At 43.0% G+C, this 18,418-nt stretch overlaps 1 protein-coding gene across 2 annotated transcripts in view; it reads left to right on the forward strand.

Annotated features, from left to right (window-relative positions):
• Positions 1-18,418, forward strand: part of LOC126410124 (uncharacterized) — a 35,457-nt gene that overhangs the window by 13,275 nt on the left and 3,764 nt on the right. The window contains exon 2 of one of the 2 annotated variants that reach the window (XM_050078182.1): positions 2,211-2,541. The exons of the other annotated variant lie outside the window; for it this stretch is intronic. Coding sequence (XP_049934139.1) covers positions 2,211-2,424 — 214 coding nt within the window. The 3' untranslated portion in view covers positions 2,425-2,541. Of the gene's footprint in view, positions 1-2,210; positions 2,542-18,418 lie in introns of those variants that run through there. 2 annotated transcript variants of the gene reach the window in all.

Raw genomic sequence — 18,418 nt, forward strand, 5'->3', positions numbered from 1 at the left:
ATTCCTTCCTCTGCTTCTGGTCGTCCTGACCTCAATGGCAGCCATGGCTGCAGCCACCAACTGGGTTCTCGTTCCAAATGTTGAGAAAGACAGCCATGTCCAGAGCTTGGGTAGGTACGCAGTGGAAAAACAGAGCAACCCATACCTCAAATTCATAGAGGTGGTGCATGCAGAGGTGCTCGACCGTGGCACCGAGCACTACACTTTCAAGCTCATCATTTACCTTGTAGAAGGAACCCGCAACGCATATTACTCCAGCGAAATCCTGCAGGACCTTGGTGCACCCAACCAGCCACCAGTGCTCAACATAGCCTCCTTCAACCCTACCTCCTACTGGCCTAAACCAAACCCCAATTGGATCACCATCCCTAATGACGGACGTGCCTGGAACTTGTGTTCCTTTGCTGTGAAGAGGTACAACAGCCAGAACCATGCTTCTCTCAAGCTCTTAAAGGTGGTGTTTGGGCAGATGCTGGATCGTGGCACTGAGCATTTCACCTACCACTTCACCATTACGGTTTCCAACGGATATTACATGGAGAAGACATACAAGATTGAAGTGTTTCAAGACTTGTCGGCACCAGGCCAGCCACCAGTCCTCAACTTGGGATACTTCCAAGCCCTCTAGATTAATTACTGTTGCCTAGCACAGTTTTATATGTATCTCAAGAATAAATGCTGCGGCATAAACTTAAAATGTAATAAGTGAATGTAATTGCACATATACAGTGCAATAGTTGTGATGCCTTCTTAGAATAAGTGTGCTGCGTGCACTTGGATTTATGTGAAAGTGAAGAATACCCTACGTTTTTCTCGTGGTAATTGTGCGTACTAGCCTTATTAACCATTTATTTATTTATTCTCTCTTTGTTTTACTTCATTTCTGTGCCTTCCAAGCTAAGTCTTTGTTAGGTGTGTGGTGTTAATAGAATTAAGCCCTCTCTCCCACAATCTATGTCCACGCCCTTTACGCGTCCCAATCCACCTTTCCATATTTGCCCCTTTTGGTTAGTTAGCAAGTTAAAAATATTCAAAAGCATTTAGAAATAAGGTTATTAAGTTCCACAAGATATATTCATCTCTCGGTAACAAGATTTTAAAAATCATGTTATTTTTCTTTTTCTGAAACCATGCCACTCTATTGGTTTAGGGTTACTATGAATAACATCTAACATTGACTTATTCATATCTACTGAAAATTTTATTCTTCCCAATGCAAAGAGATGAGCTTCAAAGAGGTGGACCGTAAAGCTTGTCAACTAAACTGCAAATTGTCAACTAAACTGCAAACGGTAGAATTTCCACCCACCAAGAAGCTGTATCTGCCAATAGAATTTGTGAGAGGATGGCTCTCAGCCCGTCAGCCGTCACTACTTTTTATCATCGTTCCCATTTTGTGGACTTCAGCAACACATGGAACATTACTAAATTATCGTTCAGAACTCATCAAGAGGGAGAGAGAGGCTGTCAAGAAATCACATGACAGCTTTACAGAAGAGGCGACGATCAACACGCTTCCTTCATCAAGAGTCCCTTTGAAGATATGTATATGACCGGCGTACATCATCAACTACATACAACTACGTATCTATGGACTTTAATATTTTATAGACATCCATTTCAGACCCATTCAACCCTCCCATCCTATAAATACGTGATCAAAACTTTGCATTCGACACCACAAACATTCCTCCTTCCTTTCGGCTCCTTCTGCTTCATAAGTTCCTTAGTTTGCCTTTTGTTTTCTCCCTCAAGAAGAGAGCCACTACCATTTCTTAAGCTGCCATGGGTCGACGCTTCCTTCCTATGCTTCTGGTCGTCCTAACCTCAATGGCAGCCATGGCTGCAGCCACAAACTGGGTCGTCGTTCCAAATGTTGAGAAAGATAGCCATGTTCAAAGCTTGGGCAAGTATGCAGTGGACAAACAGAACAACCCATACCTCAAATTCATAAAGGTGGTGCATGCAGAGGTGCTCGACCGTGGCACCGAGCACTACACCTACAAGCTCATCATTTACATTGTAGAAGGAACCCGCAACGCATATTACTCCAGCGAAATCCTGCAGGACCTTGGGGCACCCAACCAGCCACCAATGCTCAACATAGCCTCCTTCAACCCTACCTCCTATTGGCCTAAACCAAACCCAAACTGGATCACCATCCCTAACGATGGACGTTCCTGGAGCTTGTGTTCCTTTGCTGTGAAGAGGTACAACAGCCAGAACCATGCTTCTCTCAGGCTCTCGGAGGTGGTGTTTGGGCAGATGTTGGATCGCGGCACTGAGCATTTCACCTACCACTTCACCATTAGGGTTTCCGATCGATATTACGTGGAGAAGACATACAAGATCGAAGTGTTCCAAGAGCTGTCAGCACCAGGCCAGCCACTAGTCCTCAACTTGGGATACTTCCAAGCCCTTTAGATTAATTACTATTGCGTCCAACAGTTTGGTATGTATTTGTTTCAAGAATAAATGCTGCGGCATAAACTTAAATTGTAATAAGTGAATGTAATTCCACATATACAGTGCAATGGTTGTAATGGCTCTTTGAATAAATGTGCTGCCCGCATGCAGTACTATTTAGCATTTTTATGAGCTCGTTTCAACTTATGGTGATCCACTCGATCAACTGACCCACATTGACAAGTCGGCCTAATGGAGGAAGAGGCTTGATTACCCATCAACATTAATGATTCTACAACGGGATTGAAAATAAAAAGGAGAGAGAAATAAAAGTAACCAATCAAAAATTCAAATCAGTAGAGGTGAAACCTACAATCAACTGAGTTTATTTGGCTTCTTTTCTACTGATAACAGTAGAGTTGAAACCCACAATCAACTGAGTATATTTGGCTTCTTTTCTGACAATAACAGTGAAGGTGAAACGCATCATGGTGTGTATAATTTTTTCTAGAAAACCAGCACATAAGACTAAAACCTCTCAAAAAGTTTTCAAAATTGTAATCTTGACAAAGTTTTGACATTTAAGTAACATAAATTTAAGTCGAAAAGATACCAAATTTTAACATTAGTCCAGTTCCGTGTATGTAGCAACACATTTTTCTTTTTTCGAGTTTTTTCCCATTGTAGTACTCATTGTGGGATCAAATTTCCCAAAACCGCTCTTTTTCAAATCGTCCTCCTTTGATGCAAGTCTTCCTCAAGGCCTCAACATGTAGATCTTTGTGTTTAATATATATATCCACCCTTAGAAAGAGCTCATAAAAATGCTAAATTAATGTGTAAAAAATATTCTGCCTTACACTTTGTAAAGGATGGGTTCGGCTAAAAGACAAAAGTTAAGTCTGTTTTTTGAAACCAAAGACAATAGCAAGAAAGACCATGTGGGACTTGAAATGGACAAAAGAATAATTTGGTTAACTTGCATCCGTCTGAAATATATGTATTATCAGCCAAAGTTATTAGATGGTGATTAAGATTTTGCCACCAAGAGAAGAGATACGCTCCTTTAGTTTGCATACTTTATGAATAATATTTTTCAAACAAACTTGATAACCTCATATTTAAAAGATTAGGATTGTTAACGAAGTTGTCGTTTTTTTAAGAATTTTGTAAAGCTCATTAGATTATATACTACTCTTGCTAGCTAACTGATGTTATTTATATACTACTCTTGGGCTTTACAAATAAAATCGGCAAGCAACACGCGAGACTGGAGATTTCAACAGAGTCTCGGGGCCTACCTGATCAATTTGATGCACGCGTGTCGGCTTTCTTCTACTTCAATTGATTAATGTAATTATGAGGATTTTTTTAGCAATATCAAAAGTAGCTACGATATGCTGCACAATATTATAAGATATAAGTACTTTATGGCGACCCTTTGCTTTCTAGTTTCCTGATCTTGACTTTATGGTTCTACACTGGAACTCATAACGACCATGAAGCTACCTACCTTGTTTTATATATCTTGACCAGGAAAACCGCTGTCTCCTGCATGTATAGACTTAAAGTGCAGCGTATTGTGTACCATCAAATCATCCCTTGGCGCCATCTTCCAGTCTTTCCTTCCTCCTCTACGTAGAGGAAAATGTCGACTTTTTTAATTAAATTTGGTAGTATGTAGAATCGAGAGAGCCGAGAGATACATATGATCAGAAAGTCAAAATCAACGGTAATCGTATAATTGATCTCTTTTATTATGTATATGCTTAGCTCGACTATGTGTGTGGAAGAGGATTCGTTTTTTAACTTGAATAAAAAATTCAAGTGTTACTTTATCATAATGCAGACAAGATTTTTTTTTTTTTTTTTTTTGGAGATAAATATTATATCTCGTTCGTTGCCAACTCTGCAACTTGTAGAACACAGCAAAATATGTGAGGCGAGCAGGTTCTTCACGGAAGGCAAAGCATAACATCCACGCACTACAAATAGTGGCTAATATCCATGCATGTACTCCATCCCCATTCATTCTTTCTCCTTCTGCATCATAAACTCCATCGTATTTCCTCCATTAATCACAATACCCAACTTAAAAGCATCTCCATACTGCCATGGCGGGCTTTCTTCCTCTCCTTCTGCTTGTGCTGACCTCAATGGCAGCCATGGCTGCAGCCACCAACTGGGTGGTCATCGACAGCCATGGCCGCAGCCACCATGTATACCATATTGCTAACATTACTACATAAATATGTTTAATCCTCACCCAGCATAATTTAGTTACACCTATACGAATTTTAGCCATTCAAAGCGTTTTGAGAAAAATCGAAGCAGGTAGGTTTAGCGTTGGCACCTCAAACACGACCATTCAGACGAATGAAATGACTAACACGCTTCAAACACGGGAAAAAAAAGTGAAAATAAGTAAAGGCACGGTACCTAAGGATAAAAATTAAGGTGGAAAATAACTTTCTACAAATATTAAAATGCCCCCGACAAAATAGCGTAGTCACTTGTGAGGATCGAACACATGAAGTATATTCAAACCCTGAACACTGCACCACTTTTAACGGAAAAAATATCTAAACTTGACTTATTCATATTTATCGAAAATTTTATTATTGTTTAGGTAAAGAGATGAGATTTGAGAAGCCTAACATAGTTGGTAAGATGGATAGGCTAATAAAAATTTGGTCTATCAGTTTGATTCTTATAGGTGTTACTTCTCTATACAGTAAACAATGGGTATGTGATGTTTAATTGATAGGTGTTCCACCCTCCACCCAAACCTCTTCCTAAACTTTTTTGATGAGGAAAAAGGGAAGAAACTATAGCTTTCATAAGGTATTCTCTCAAGAAAGTAGATGAGGTCTCCAAGAGTTGACCATTAAGCTTGTCAACTAAACAGAAAAGGGCAGAATTGCCACCAAGAAGCTATAAAATTTACTGCCAATAGAATTTGAGAGAGATGCTTCTAAGCCGCTACTACTTTTTGTCATTGTCAGCGCTACTTGGAAAGTTATCTTGTGGACTGCACCAACACAAGGCTAAATTATGGTTCGAAACTCATCAAGTAGAAGAGAAAGGGGAGCATGTTATGTATTGTATGTCACTCCATGTATATAACGAGCATATGCTGGATGTAGATCTTATTACTATCAATATGTATGTTTACTTTCATGCTCAAACATTGAATATGCATGTGCATGATATAACAAATATGTACAAAATAACAAATAAGAATGAGATAATGTATATGATATAACAAAAGATTTATAAGATCACAAAATAAGAACATATGTATAAAATAAATTCAAACATAAGTATGATATAATGTTTGTTAGATAACAAATGATTTATGTGATAATGAGATAGCAGACGGATGTATGAGATAATGCTAAACATAAACATAAGACAATGTTTATGAGTTAATAAAATATTTATGAGTTAATTAGATAAGTGACAAATGCATAAGATAATGTTAAACATAAGTATGAGATAATGTTTATGAGATATTAAATGTTTATGAGATAATGAGATAAATATATGAGTAAGACAAAAAAAATGAAAATGTTTTTTTACTGTTTAAATGAGTAAATCATATGTATATAAGAACTCACAAATTTTACCTTTATCGAATTCTCAATTTTTTTGGTTTCTTTTTTGTCCCTACAAAAAGATTATTTTTTGTATTAAATATGAACTTTTTATTATTATGAAAATGATGCTTGAAATTTCATACACGAGTTCAAAGAGGGAGAACAACAAATCAAAACAAGAGGCTACAATCAACACGCTTCCTTCATCCTTGAATATATGTATATGACGGCCGTACATGGTTAACTACTTACAACTTAGAGCACACAGTAACTAGAAACTTTAAATATTTTATATATCCATTACAGACCCATTCAACCCCTCCCATCCTATAAATACCCGATCAATACTTTGCATTCCACACCACACAGTCATCCCTCCATCCTTTCGGCTCCTAATTTTGCTTCGTAATTTTCTTAGCTTGCCTTCTATTTTCCCCTTCAAGAAGACAGCCATTACCATTTGTTAAGCAGCCATGGGTGGAGGACGATTCCTTCCTCTTCTTCTGGTCGTTTTGACTTCAATGGCAGCCATGGCTGCAGCCACCAACTGGGTCGTCGTTCCAAATGTTGAGAAAGACAGCCATGTTCAAAGCTTGGTCAAGTATGCTGTGGACAAATAAAACAACTCATACCTCAAATTCATAAAGGTGGTGTATTTTCATAAAGGTGGTGTATGCAGAGGTGTTGGACGGTGACACTGAGCACTATACCTACAAGCTAGTCATTTACCTCGTAGAAGGAAGCCGCAACACATATTACTCCAACGAAATCCTGCACGACCTTGGGGCACCCAACCAGCCACCAGTGCTCAACATTGCCTCCTTCAACCCTACCTCCTACTGGCCTAAACCAAACCCCAAGTGGATCACCATCCCTAACGATGGACGTGCCTGGAACTTGTGTTCCTTTGCTGTGAGGAGGTACAACAGCCAGAACCATGCTTCTCTCAGGCTCTCGGATGTTGGCGTTCTCCCGCGATTCACACTCAATCCCTCTCTTTTGGTAATGGCACAATGAAGAGAGGGGACCGTAGGCTGCAACACACCAACGAGGGAAAGGGCAGAGAGAGGGAGCAGCTGTACACGGGCAGAGAGAGAAGCAAGCTGCGTCTAGGGCAGCGTGAGAGAGAGAAGGAAGCTGAGTCTAGGGCAGCGTGAGAGAGAGAGTCAAGGACGGCAGGAGAGAGAGAGTAAAGAGCGAGAGAGGGAGGGAGAGAAAGATGGAAACTTTCTTTTCCTCTTTTGGCGTTAACTTCTCAACATCTCATTTTAGTAAAAAAGGCTAACATTTAAAGAGAATAAAAAAAAACTGAAAAACTTAACGAGTAAGTTTAGCAACTCGTAGATCGTGCTTTCTCACGATCCCTCCGCTTCAACTTTTTCAGCTTCCACCATTTTCTCTACTCCTTATTAACTGCCCACGATTTGAAACCACACACACTTTCTCTTGTTTCCACTTTTCACTCCTTCACGCACTCATGCTTTTCCCATGAGCTCCACACGTTCTCATGAGCTCCTCCACTTCAGGAGTTAGAGCAACAATCTCCCCCTTAATCCTGATGTGGCCCGAGCTCTCAAACACCAAGTACGTGTCGCATTGTTGCCAACTTTGCCGCTGATAATGCCTTTGTCATAAGATCCGCTCGTTGTTCATCTGTGCGTACAAAATCCACAATAATATGTCCTCTTTCGACACATTCTCGAATGAAATGGAACTTTGTATCAATGTGTTTACTACGTCCATGAAAAACTGGGTTTTTCATCAGTGCGATTGCAGACTTGTTGTCCACATACAACTTCACCACTTGCGGCTCTCTCCCAATCAGTTCGGCCAAGAGTCCTCTAAGCCAAAGTGCTTGACATGCCGCCGCAGTTGCTGCCATGAACTCATTCTCACATGAAGACAGAGCAACGGTCTTCTGCTTTTGCGAGTTCCATGAGACTAGGCTTTCATTTACATAGAACGCCATGCCTCCGGTGCTTTTCCGATCATCGACGTCGCCCGCCAGGTCACTATCCGTGAACCCGACAATCACTTCTTCTCCTTTTCCTCTGGTGTATACAAGACCGAAGTTGATTGTGCCTTTCAAATAACGCAAAATCTGCTTCACTGCTTTGTGGTGCATCACTGTCGGTCTCTCCATGAATCTACTAGCTATACCGACAGCATACGAAAGATCTGGTCTTGTGTGGAGAAGATACCTTAGACATCCGATGACTCGTCGATACTCAGTTGCATCCACCGGTTGTCCTTCGGGATCCTTGTTCAACTGTGACCTTGGTTCCATAGGGATTTTAGTAGGATTGCAATCAAACATGCCAAATTGAATTAGTACCTTTTTGGCATAGGCTGCTTGTTTGATCCAGATACCGTCTTCACCTTTTTCCACCTCAATCCCAAGGTAATAGGTGAGCAGGCCGAGGTCGCTCATCTCGAACTCCGCCATCATCTGCTGCTTGAATGATGCGATTGCCTCCGAATCCTCCCCTGTTACAATTAGATCATCAACATAAACTCCGACGATGATACCGGTACGGTCTTTTCTCCTCGTATACATGGCTTGTTCAAGCGCACACTTTGAGAACCCAAGGTGCTTCAGGCTTCGATCCAGCCGCATGTTCCAAGCACGAGGTGCTTGTCGGAGGCCGTACAATGCCTTGCTTAGTTTGAGCACCATATGCTCCTTGTTCTTCACCGTGAAACCTTCTGGCTGAGATACATAAACCTCCTCCTCAAGTTCGCCATTGAGGAATGCTGATTTGACGTCGAGGTGATGAACTTGCCACCCACGGTTGGCTGCGACGGCAAGGATGACTCGCACGGTGTCGAGCCTGGCGACTGGTGCAAACACCTCATCGAAATCGATCCCTTGCCGTTGAACATAGCCTTTTGCGACTAGTCTGGCCTTGTGCTTGATCACCTCTCCGTCTGAGTTTTTCTTTAATTTGAACACCCATTTGAGTCCAATTGCTTTGGTTCCAACCGGTAGGGTTGTCAGCGTCCAGGTCAAATTTTTTTCAATGGACTCAATTTCCTTGGCCATCGCATCCACCCATGCCGGTTGGCCCATTGCCTCTTGGTAACACGATGGCTCCTCTATTGCCGCAAGCATGGCCTCTTCTTCGACGTCTTCATCATCGAGCTCAACATGCCGAGCGTCTCGCATGATATCATCGATATGTCTATACCGAACAGGTCCGTCATTACTGTCCTCCATCTCCGAGGTTGCGGCAGTTTCATCCGCCAGCAATCTCTGAGCCGGCGTCACCACCGGCGTTGCTTCGCCACCCATCGGTGTCGATGAAGAAGTAGGGTAGCCTAGATCCATGGATAGCAACCTTCCTGCTTGTCTACTTGCAACTGAGTTGTCCACTGTTAATTCATCCTCAACAATGAAATTCAACGAATCACTGCCTCCTGCATCCATGTTCCAATTCCACTTTAATTTTTCTTCAAATTTAACATCACGACTTACATGGATTCTCCCGCGCCACGGATCGAATAATCGGTGTGCCTTGCAGCCATCCTCGACGCCGAGATACACCATTGGTTGGCTGCGATCATCAAGCTTTTTGAGGTGTGGTGTTGTCACCATGGCATGCGCCGTGCAGCCGAACAATCGAAGATGTGCAAGATCCGGCTTCCTATGACTCCAAGCTTCATACGGGGTGCGCTCGCCCATGGCCTTCGTAGGCAAGCGGTTCAACAGGTAGACTGCGTGTCGTACCGCCTCTCCCCAAAATCTTCCCGGCATGCTCATGCTCTTGAGGAGAGATCTTGCCATCGCCATCACCGTCCTGTTCCTCCTCTCCACCAGACCGTTTTGTTGTGGTGAGTATGGCGCAGTGAGGTGTCGCGCAATGTCCGCCTGTTCACACACATTGGCGAGCTCAAGAGAGAGGAACTCGCCTCCACGATCGGTCCTGAGCATCTTGACGCGATGCCCGCACGCGTTCTCGGCCAGCGCCTTGATCTTCATAAACGCTGAGCATGCCTGGTCTTTTGTTCTGATCACGCACAACCACATCCAACGAGTGAAGTCATCAACTATTAGTAAGAAATAGCTATTACCGGCAGGGGTGGGTGGCATGATCGGGCCGCAAAGATCAGCGTGCAAGAGTTCGAGTGGCTCCTTCGCTCGATAGATGGCTGCCGACGGGAACGACTGTCTCGTCTGCTTCGCCACCAAACACTCCCGGCATAACTGAGCGGGATGAGAGATAGGCGGTACCCCGGTTGCCATCTTCTTGTTTACAAGCATCTTCAATGCTTGAAAGTTGACGTGGCCGAGACGAGCATGCCACAACCATGCCGGATCCTCGAGGTTTGCCAAGAGACACACTGGCCTTGCAATCTGCAGCTCGATGCGATAGAGACGATTTGGCGTGCGTCTCACCTTCATGATCAACTGCCCTTGATTTTTGACAAATACATCTAGTTTGTCTTCATCCATAACCACCTTGTGGCCCACCTCAGTGAGTTGCCCGAGACTCACGATGTTGCTGCGAAGCCTTGGAATGTAGTATACTTCCTGTGATCATCATTTTTGCATTTAAAAAGAATTGAACCTTTACCCATGATCTGCACCGATGAGCCGTCGCCGAACTTCACCTTGCCGGTGATTGCCTCGTTCAACTCCCGAAACTTGACATTGTCTCCGATCATGTGGTTGCTGGCACCGTTATGCAGGTACCAGGTGTCGGTAGTTTCTTTACCGTGTTCGGTCCCATGCAGTTCGGGCCATACTTGCTCTTCATTCAGCAGGACGGCTTCCTGTCGTTCCTGCCATTCTTGTCTCTCAGGTGCAGCGGGCACTGCTTCTTCCAACTCTGCAAGCAACAGAGTTGGTTCGGCGTCGCCAGTTTGTGTGAGATGCGCCTCTTCCTTCTTTTTGGGAGCCTTGCACCGGTTCGCATAATGCCCCAATTCGTTGCAATTGAAGCAACGGATGTGACTCTTGTCACGACCATCGCCTCCAGAGCCACCTGCTCTGTCTTTCAGTGGGAAGTCGCCTCGTCCGCCTCTCCCGCGCCCCCGACAACCCCGGTTGCGAGCACCTCCTTCCCTGTGACCCGTCTCCCTTCGGGTCGACGACGTGTCGCTGTCGCTTCTCTTCTGTCGTGCCTCCCACTCAGCCTGAGTGAGAAGCAGTTGTGCATCGCCATTGCCACCGGTACCGAATGCTCGGGGACGAGAGCGTTCTTCGTACGTCTTGAGTCGTCCCACAGCCTCTTCAAACAACATTGTGTCGAGGTCGCAAAATTGCTCTATGCCCGCGATTACGCTAAGAAACCTATTTGGAACGGTGTCAAATAGCTTCTTGACTAAGGCGGCATCGCTTAGGGTGCCCCCTAAGTTGGCATACCTGACGGACATTCTGGTGAGTCTGCCCGCATATTGATCCAACGACTCTCCTTCTTGCATCCTCATGGCGTCAAAGTCACTCTTCAACGTCTGTAGGCGTGCATTCTTCACGCGATCTGCCCCGACAAATCTCGTCTTGAGGCAATCCCAGACCTCCTTCGTCGTCGCCTTCTTTGCCACTTGAATCAGGAGATCCTCTGGGAGGGCTTGGAGAAGATGCGACCTCGCCTTCTTGTCCTTCCTCGTGTCGACAGCCACACCGGCCGTCGGCTCGACTGCCTCCCAGACGCCTTGATCTTCCATCATGGCTTGGACCCTAATCACCCAGCTGGTGTAGTTGGTCGCCGTGAGCAGCGGATATTGGAACGTACCGCTGGCAATCTCCCGCACTGCCTCGTTTGTGATGATCGACATCGGCTTGAATCGAGGGAGCTTTGGCATACAACCTGGCTCTGATACCAAATGTTGGCGTTCTCCCGCGATTCACACTCAATCCCTCTCTTTTGGTAATGGCAAAATGAAGAGAGGGGACCGTAGGCTGCAACACACCAACGAGGGAAAGGGCAGAGAGAGGGAGCAGCTGTACACGGGCAGAGAGAGAAGCAAGCTGCGTCTAGGGCAGCGTGAGAGAGAGAAGGAAGCTGAGTCTAGGGCAGCGTGAGAGAGAGAGTCAAGGACGGCAGGAGAGAGAGAGTAAAGAGCGAGAGAGGGAGGGAGAGAAAGACGGAAGCTTTCTTTTCCTCTTTTGGCGTTAACTTCTCAACATCTCATTTTAGTAAAAAAAGGCTAACATTTAAAGAGAATAAAAAAAAACTGAAAAACTTAACGAGTAAGTTTAGCAACTCGTAGATCGTGCTTTCTCACGATCCCTCCGCTTCAACTTTTTCAGCTTCCACCATTTTCTCTACTCCTTATTAACTGCCCACGATTTGAAACCGCACACACTTTCTCTTGTTTCCACTTTTCACTCCTTCACGCACTCACGCTTTTCCCACGAGCTCCACACGTTCTCATGAGCTCCTCCACTTCAGGAGTTAGAGCAACATCGGAGGTGGTATTTGGGCAGATGCTGGATCGCCGCACTCAGCATTTCACCTACCACTTCACCATTAGGGCTTCTGATCAATATTACATGGAGAAGATATACAAGATCGAAGTGTTCCAAGACCTGTCGGCACCTGGCCAGCCACCAGTCCTCAATTTGGGATACTTCCAAGCCCTCTAGATTAATTACTGTTGCCTAGCACAGTTTTATATGTATCTCAAGAATAAATGCTGCGGCATAAACTTAAAATGTAATAAGTGAATGTAATTGCACATATACAGTGCAATAGTTGTAATGCCTTATTAGAATAAGTGTGCTGCGTGCACTTGCATTTATGCGAAAGTGAAGAATCCCCTACGTTTTCTCGTGGTAATTATGCATACTGCCTTCTTAATCATTTACTTACTCTCTCTCTCTCTCTCTCTCTCTCTCTTCGTTTTTCCATTTCTCGTTTTCAATTCGATGTTGATGGCTAATGAAGCCATTGATTATATTTGATGCACATGCCAATGTGTCGCTCACACTACGGGAATAACTGTTAGGAACAACACAATAAACACTCATCTCGCACTCTCAAGAAGGGGTTAGAAGTAACAAGGAAGAAGACAACGATTTAGTGGTTCGGAGCAATAATCTCCTACGTCCACGGTCGCACAGATCTCTTGTATTCTCTCTTCTTCGAAAAACACACAGAACAGACACTCTCAGCGGCGGTCATCCTCAAAACATAAGGATTAGGGCAAACCCGCATTTGTACAAAATAACCTATATGCCCTTCTGCTCCCCTTCAGTCCTGATAATTTCTCCGACCGATGCAAAAAAGGTCTCCCCTTGAAGGAAGCGTAAGCTCATAATGGTCCATGTACCTCACCTGCTTGGCTTCGACAGTACTGTGGTCCATGTGGCGATCCACTGCAATTAACTTAAAGAGATTAGGCCTCCATCATCTGAATTTGTTCGTTTCTCAAAGCAGTCCGTATCTTCCGATGCCGATTAAATTAACCGTGAACCGATGGTGCGGGGTTCAAGATGGAAAGGCGACAACCATTTTCTTTTCTAAAACACGTCCTGCTTAGTATCACGTTTATTGACAGAAGTCAGTTTTTTAACCCGTTAGTGACGCGCTCAAACGCTTCATTTTCTTAGCCTTTTGCTGCAAGGGTCCTGTTTAAGATGGATGTTTGGTCGAGGTCTCCACCTCTCCACTATTTTTTTCTTCCCGGACTCAAACTTTCACCTACTGATGAGATGTGTGGTCTTCTCTCTTTTTGTGAATGGAACTCACCAAGAAACAAAACCAAGCACCCGAATATGGCTGCTACTTGGGTGCTTTGTGAGGCAACGTTTTGACGGGGAACTTGAATATTTCTTTCAAGGGATGCATGGTTTCTATTGATCCCTGAAGACCGAAACTCTTCATCATCAGGTTTGGGCTAAAACTGATTTAGTATTATTTTAGGGTCTGAGCATCAAGGGTTAGCCCAACTGGGGAAGGGTGCAAACCAGGTGTGCTGCAACCTCTTACAAGCAGCTAGCCCACATTTATGTGCTAAGTCTTTGAGCACCTAAAGATTGATTTCTTGTTCGATTCCTGGATGCACCCTATAGGGGTGGGGTGGGGTACTTAGTTGACAGGGACACCAGTGATGCTGCCGATATAGTGAAGGGAAACAAAAAAAGAAAACAAAAGATCTTTTTTTTAAAAGTAACCCTCGAAGTCCTAGAGGAAGCTTTCAAAGTGCAGCATCGTCTCCCTTCACATCATTTTTTTTAAGGGTATCAGCCAAAGCGATCTCGAGCCTGCGCCGGTTGTCGCTCAATTAATGACGTTTTAAATGTTTGTAGTGAGATGCTTAATAATTTCTGTCTGCAATTGAAGAAGTAAATAAATAATTAATCCTGACAGCAACACATGGTAGGAGTCATAACTCGATTGCACGGCGACCTCTTTATCTTAGCAGCCGTGTTGCTCTTTAGCTATTATCTCTTCCTTCTTTTAGCAGCCACAGTAGGCTTCGTCCGCCTCTACTCTTCATACAAGTTAGTGCTGTAAATATACAGGTTGAAGTGGAGACCAGTGTTGGGAATAACACAATAAACACTCCTCTCGCACTCTCAAGAAGGGGTTAGAAGCAACAAGGAAGAAAACAACGATTTACGTGGTTCGGAGCAATAATCTCCTACGTCCACGGTCGCACAGATCTCTTGTATTCTCTCTCTTAGAAGAACACACAGACAGACACTCTCAGCGGCGGCCATCCTCAAAACATAAGGATTAGTTGGATCCGCGGTATTGCAAATGAGTGTCCAGTATGGATCAACTTCCATACACCAACAATCTCCCACTTGGAATTTGATCCATCCAAGTGCTAGTACATCACATACTCAACCTGTGCAACGTCTCCTCATCAATCAACCTTGGAGACCAACTGAGGTTAAACATAACCTCAACTTCTCAGCAGTCACTGGCTTTGTCAACATGTCTGCAGGATTCTCTGTTCCACGAATCTTTTCAAGAGATAGTATCTTCTCTTCCAACAAATCTCTAATGAAATGATACTTCAATTCAATATGCTTTGTTCTAGCATGGAACACTGGATTCTTGGCTAAATGAATTGCACTTTGACTATCACAAGAAAGAACACTCTTATCTTCCTTTACATGCAATTCTTTTAGAATAGTCTTTAACCAAATCATCTCCTTGCTGGCTTCTGTAACTGCAATATATTCAGCTTCTGTGGTAGACAGTGCAACAACCTTTTGAAGCTGTGAAACCCAACTGACACAGGTTCCTCCTAGGGTATAAATGTACCCGGTAGTACTTCTCCTACTGTCAAGATCACCACCCAAATCTGCATCCACAAAGCCATGCAAAAGTAATTCGTTTTTCTTAAAACAAAGGCTCATACCTGAAGTTCCTTTCAAATAACGTAATATCCACTTCACAGCCTCCCAATGTTTCTTTCCAGGCTCAGCCATGTATCTGCTCACTGCTCCCACTGCTTGTGTTATGTCTGGTCCAGTGCATACCATAGCATACATCAAGCTACCCACTGCTGAAGCATATGGAATCTTTGACATTTCTTCATGTTCTTCATCTGTCTTGGGTGACAAATCCTTGGACAGTTTGAAATGACTAGCAAGAGGCGTACTAACAGGTTTAGCATCTTGCATCTTAAACCTGCACAAGATCTTCTCAATATAATTTTGTTGAGACAAATTTAACGTACCTGTCTTACTGTCCCTACTAATTCTCATCCCAAGGATTTGTTTCGCAGCGCCTAGATCTTTCATTTCAAACTCTTTTGATAGTTGTTCTTTCAGAGAATTAATCTCTTGCAAATTTGAGCCTGCAATAAGCATATCATCCACATATAATAGTAAAGTGATATAACAACTATCAAGGTTCTTAAAATAGCAACAGTGATCCATATCACACTTTTTAAAAGCATTTCTCCCCATGAAGTTATCAAACTTTTTGTACCACTGTCTCGGTGCCTGCTTTAGACCATAGAGACTCTTCTCTAACTTGCATACAAGACTTTCTTTTCCTAATACTTGAAAGCCTTCAGGTTGCACCATATAAATGTCTTCCTCCAAATCCCCATGAAGGAATGCAGCCTTTACATCTAGTTTCTTTAAATATAAATTTTCAGCTGCAACTAAACTCAATACCAATCTTATAGTAGTTAGTTTTACAACAGGAGAAAAAATTTCTGTATAATCTATACCTTCTTTCTGTTGAAATCCTTTCACTACTAACCTTGCTTTATACATTTTCCTTCCATCTGCTTCTTCTTTAATCCTGTATACTCATTTGTTTTGCAATGCCTTCTTCCCACAAGGAAGCTCAGTTAATGTCCACGTTCTGTTAGCATGTAGAGAGTCCATCTCCTCTTTCATAGCTAACTCCCACTTAACCGAATCTGTAACCTGCATTGCTTCATCAAAACACTCGGGTTCTCCAGCATCAGTTAACAACAAGTAATGTAAGTAAGGAGAATACCTTCGATTTGGTTTTGGCCTTCTACTTGATCTCCTTAATGGAGGTTGGGATGTGCTTGCTTCTTGTTCCATCTGACTGTTTCCATCTTGACTCTTAATTGCAACATCATCTTCAGAGACATCTTGAAGTTTTACAATGTCTTCACTTGTGTCATGATGTTCATTCTTCTCAAACATAAGACTATCCTTGTCTTTGTACAGAGCCATCTCATTAAACACTACATCATTATGTCTAATAATCTTCTTCGCTTTATCATCCCAAAAGCGATACCCAAACTCATCATTTCCATAACCAATGAAATAACATTTTCTGGACTTAGGATCTAATTTATCCTTTTTATCTGAGTCTATATGTATGTAAGAAACACAACCGAAGACTCTTAAGTGTGCAAGATTTACCTCCTTGCCAGTCCAGGCTTCTTCAGGTATTCCATAGTCCAAAGGAACAGAAGACCCACGATTTATCAAGTATGCAGCTGTACTGATTGCATCCGCCCAAAACATTTTTGGTAAGCCTGAATGCAGTCTCATGCTTCTTGCTCTTTCACAAAGGGTTCAGTTCATTCTTTCAGCAACCCCATTTTGTCGTGGTTTTTTAGGGACCGTTCTTTGTGTTCGAATCCCATGATCTGCACAAAAATTTTTAAATTATTTACTGTCATACTCACCTCCATTATCTGACCGTAGACATTTAATCTTCTTTCCGGTCTGATTTTCTACTTATGCTTTCCACCTTTTGAAAACAGTAAACACGTCAGATTTATGTTTGAGAAAGTAAACTCATACCTTCCTTGTACAATCATCAATGAATGTGACATAGTATAGGGATCCTCCAAGAGAATGAACTGGAGCTGGTCCCCAAACATCAGTATGCACCAACTCTAGCTTTTCTTTCTTTGGAGGCCGTCCAACTTTGGAGAAAGTGACCATTTTCTGTTTTCCGAAAACACAGTCTTCACATAGCCCAATGTCTACAGATTTCAAGTCATGCAACTTGTTATTTGTTGTCATGATCTTCATTCCCTTCTCACTCATATGCCCAAGCCTGTAATGCCACAACAATGATTTATTCTCACATTTCGCCACAGCCACTGTGTCTTTCACATCTGCAGTCATGTACAAAGTGCCAAGTTTGTGACCTCGTGCTATAACCATAGCACCTTTGGTTATCTTCCAAGATCCGCCAACAAAGGTAGTAACATAGCCTTCGTCGTCTAACTGTCCGACCGAGATGAGATTCCTCTTCAACCCTGGGACATGTCTGACATCTTTTAACTTCCATACATGCCCATTCTGCATTTTAATGTGAACCTCACCTTTCCCTACAATATCCAGAGGTTCATCATCTGCAAGGTATACTCTACCAAATTTTCTTGCAACATAGTTATGCATACTTTCATTAGAATACGTTGAATGGAAAGATGCGCCAGAGTCTAAAATCCAAGACTCTATAGAGCTGTGTACACTCAAGGCAAGTGCATCAGCTATATCTTCTGTTGCTGCATTTGCTGAATCATCTTCACGATTTGGGTTCTTCTTCTTCAACAACCTGCAATCTCTTTTCCGATGTCCTGGCTTACCACAGTTCCAACAGCCATCACTTCGAGGTTTGGATTGACTCCTTCCCTTAGATTTGGACCTTCCACGCTCTTGGTAGCGTTGATTAGTTCTGCCCCTATTTTGAACATTTAGGGCAGAACCGAGGGGCTCTCCTGCCTCTCTTCTGCGAATGTCCTCACTAAGTATTAAATCTCGAACACCACTGAACTTCAATTTGCTTGACCCCGATGAACTACTCACGGCGGTCACAGTGGCACTCCAACTCTCCGGTAGAGATGACAGTAAAATTAAGGCTTGAACCTCATCATCAAACTTAATATTGACTGAACATAATTGAGAAGGAATAACATTGAACTCATTTATGTGATCCGTAACAGAGGCACCTTCAACCATTTTCAAATTAAATAATCGACGCATCAGATATACCTTATTCGAAGCA

Source organism: Nymphaea colorata, chromosome 6 (genome assembly GCF_008831285.2).
Source record: "Nymphaea colorata isolate Beijing-Zhang1983 chromosome 6, ASM883128v2, whole genome shotgun sequence".
Classification (NCBI taxonomy): Eukaryota; Viridiplantae; Streptophyta; class Magnoliopsida; order Nymphaeales; family Nymphaeaceae; genus Nymphaea; species Nymphaea colorata.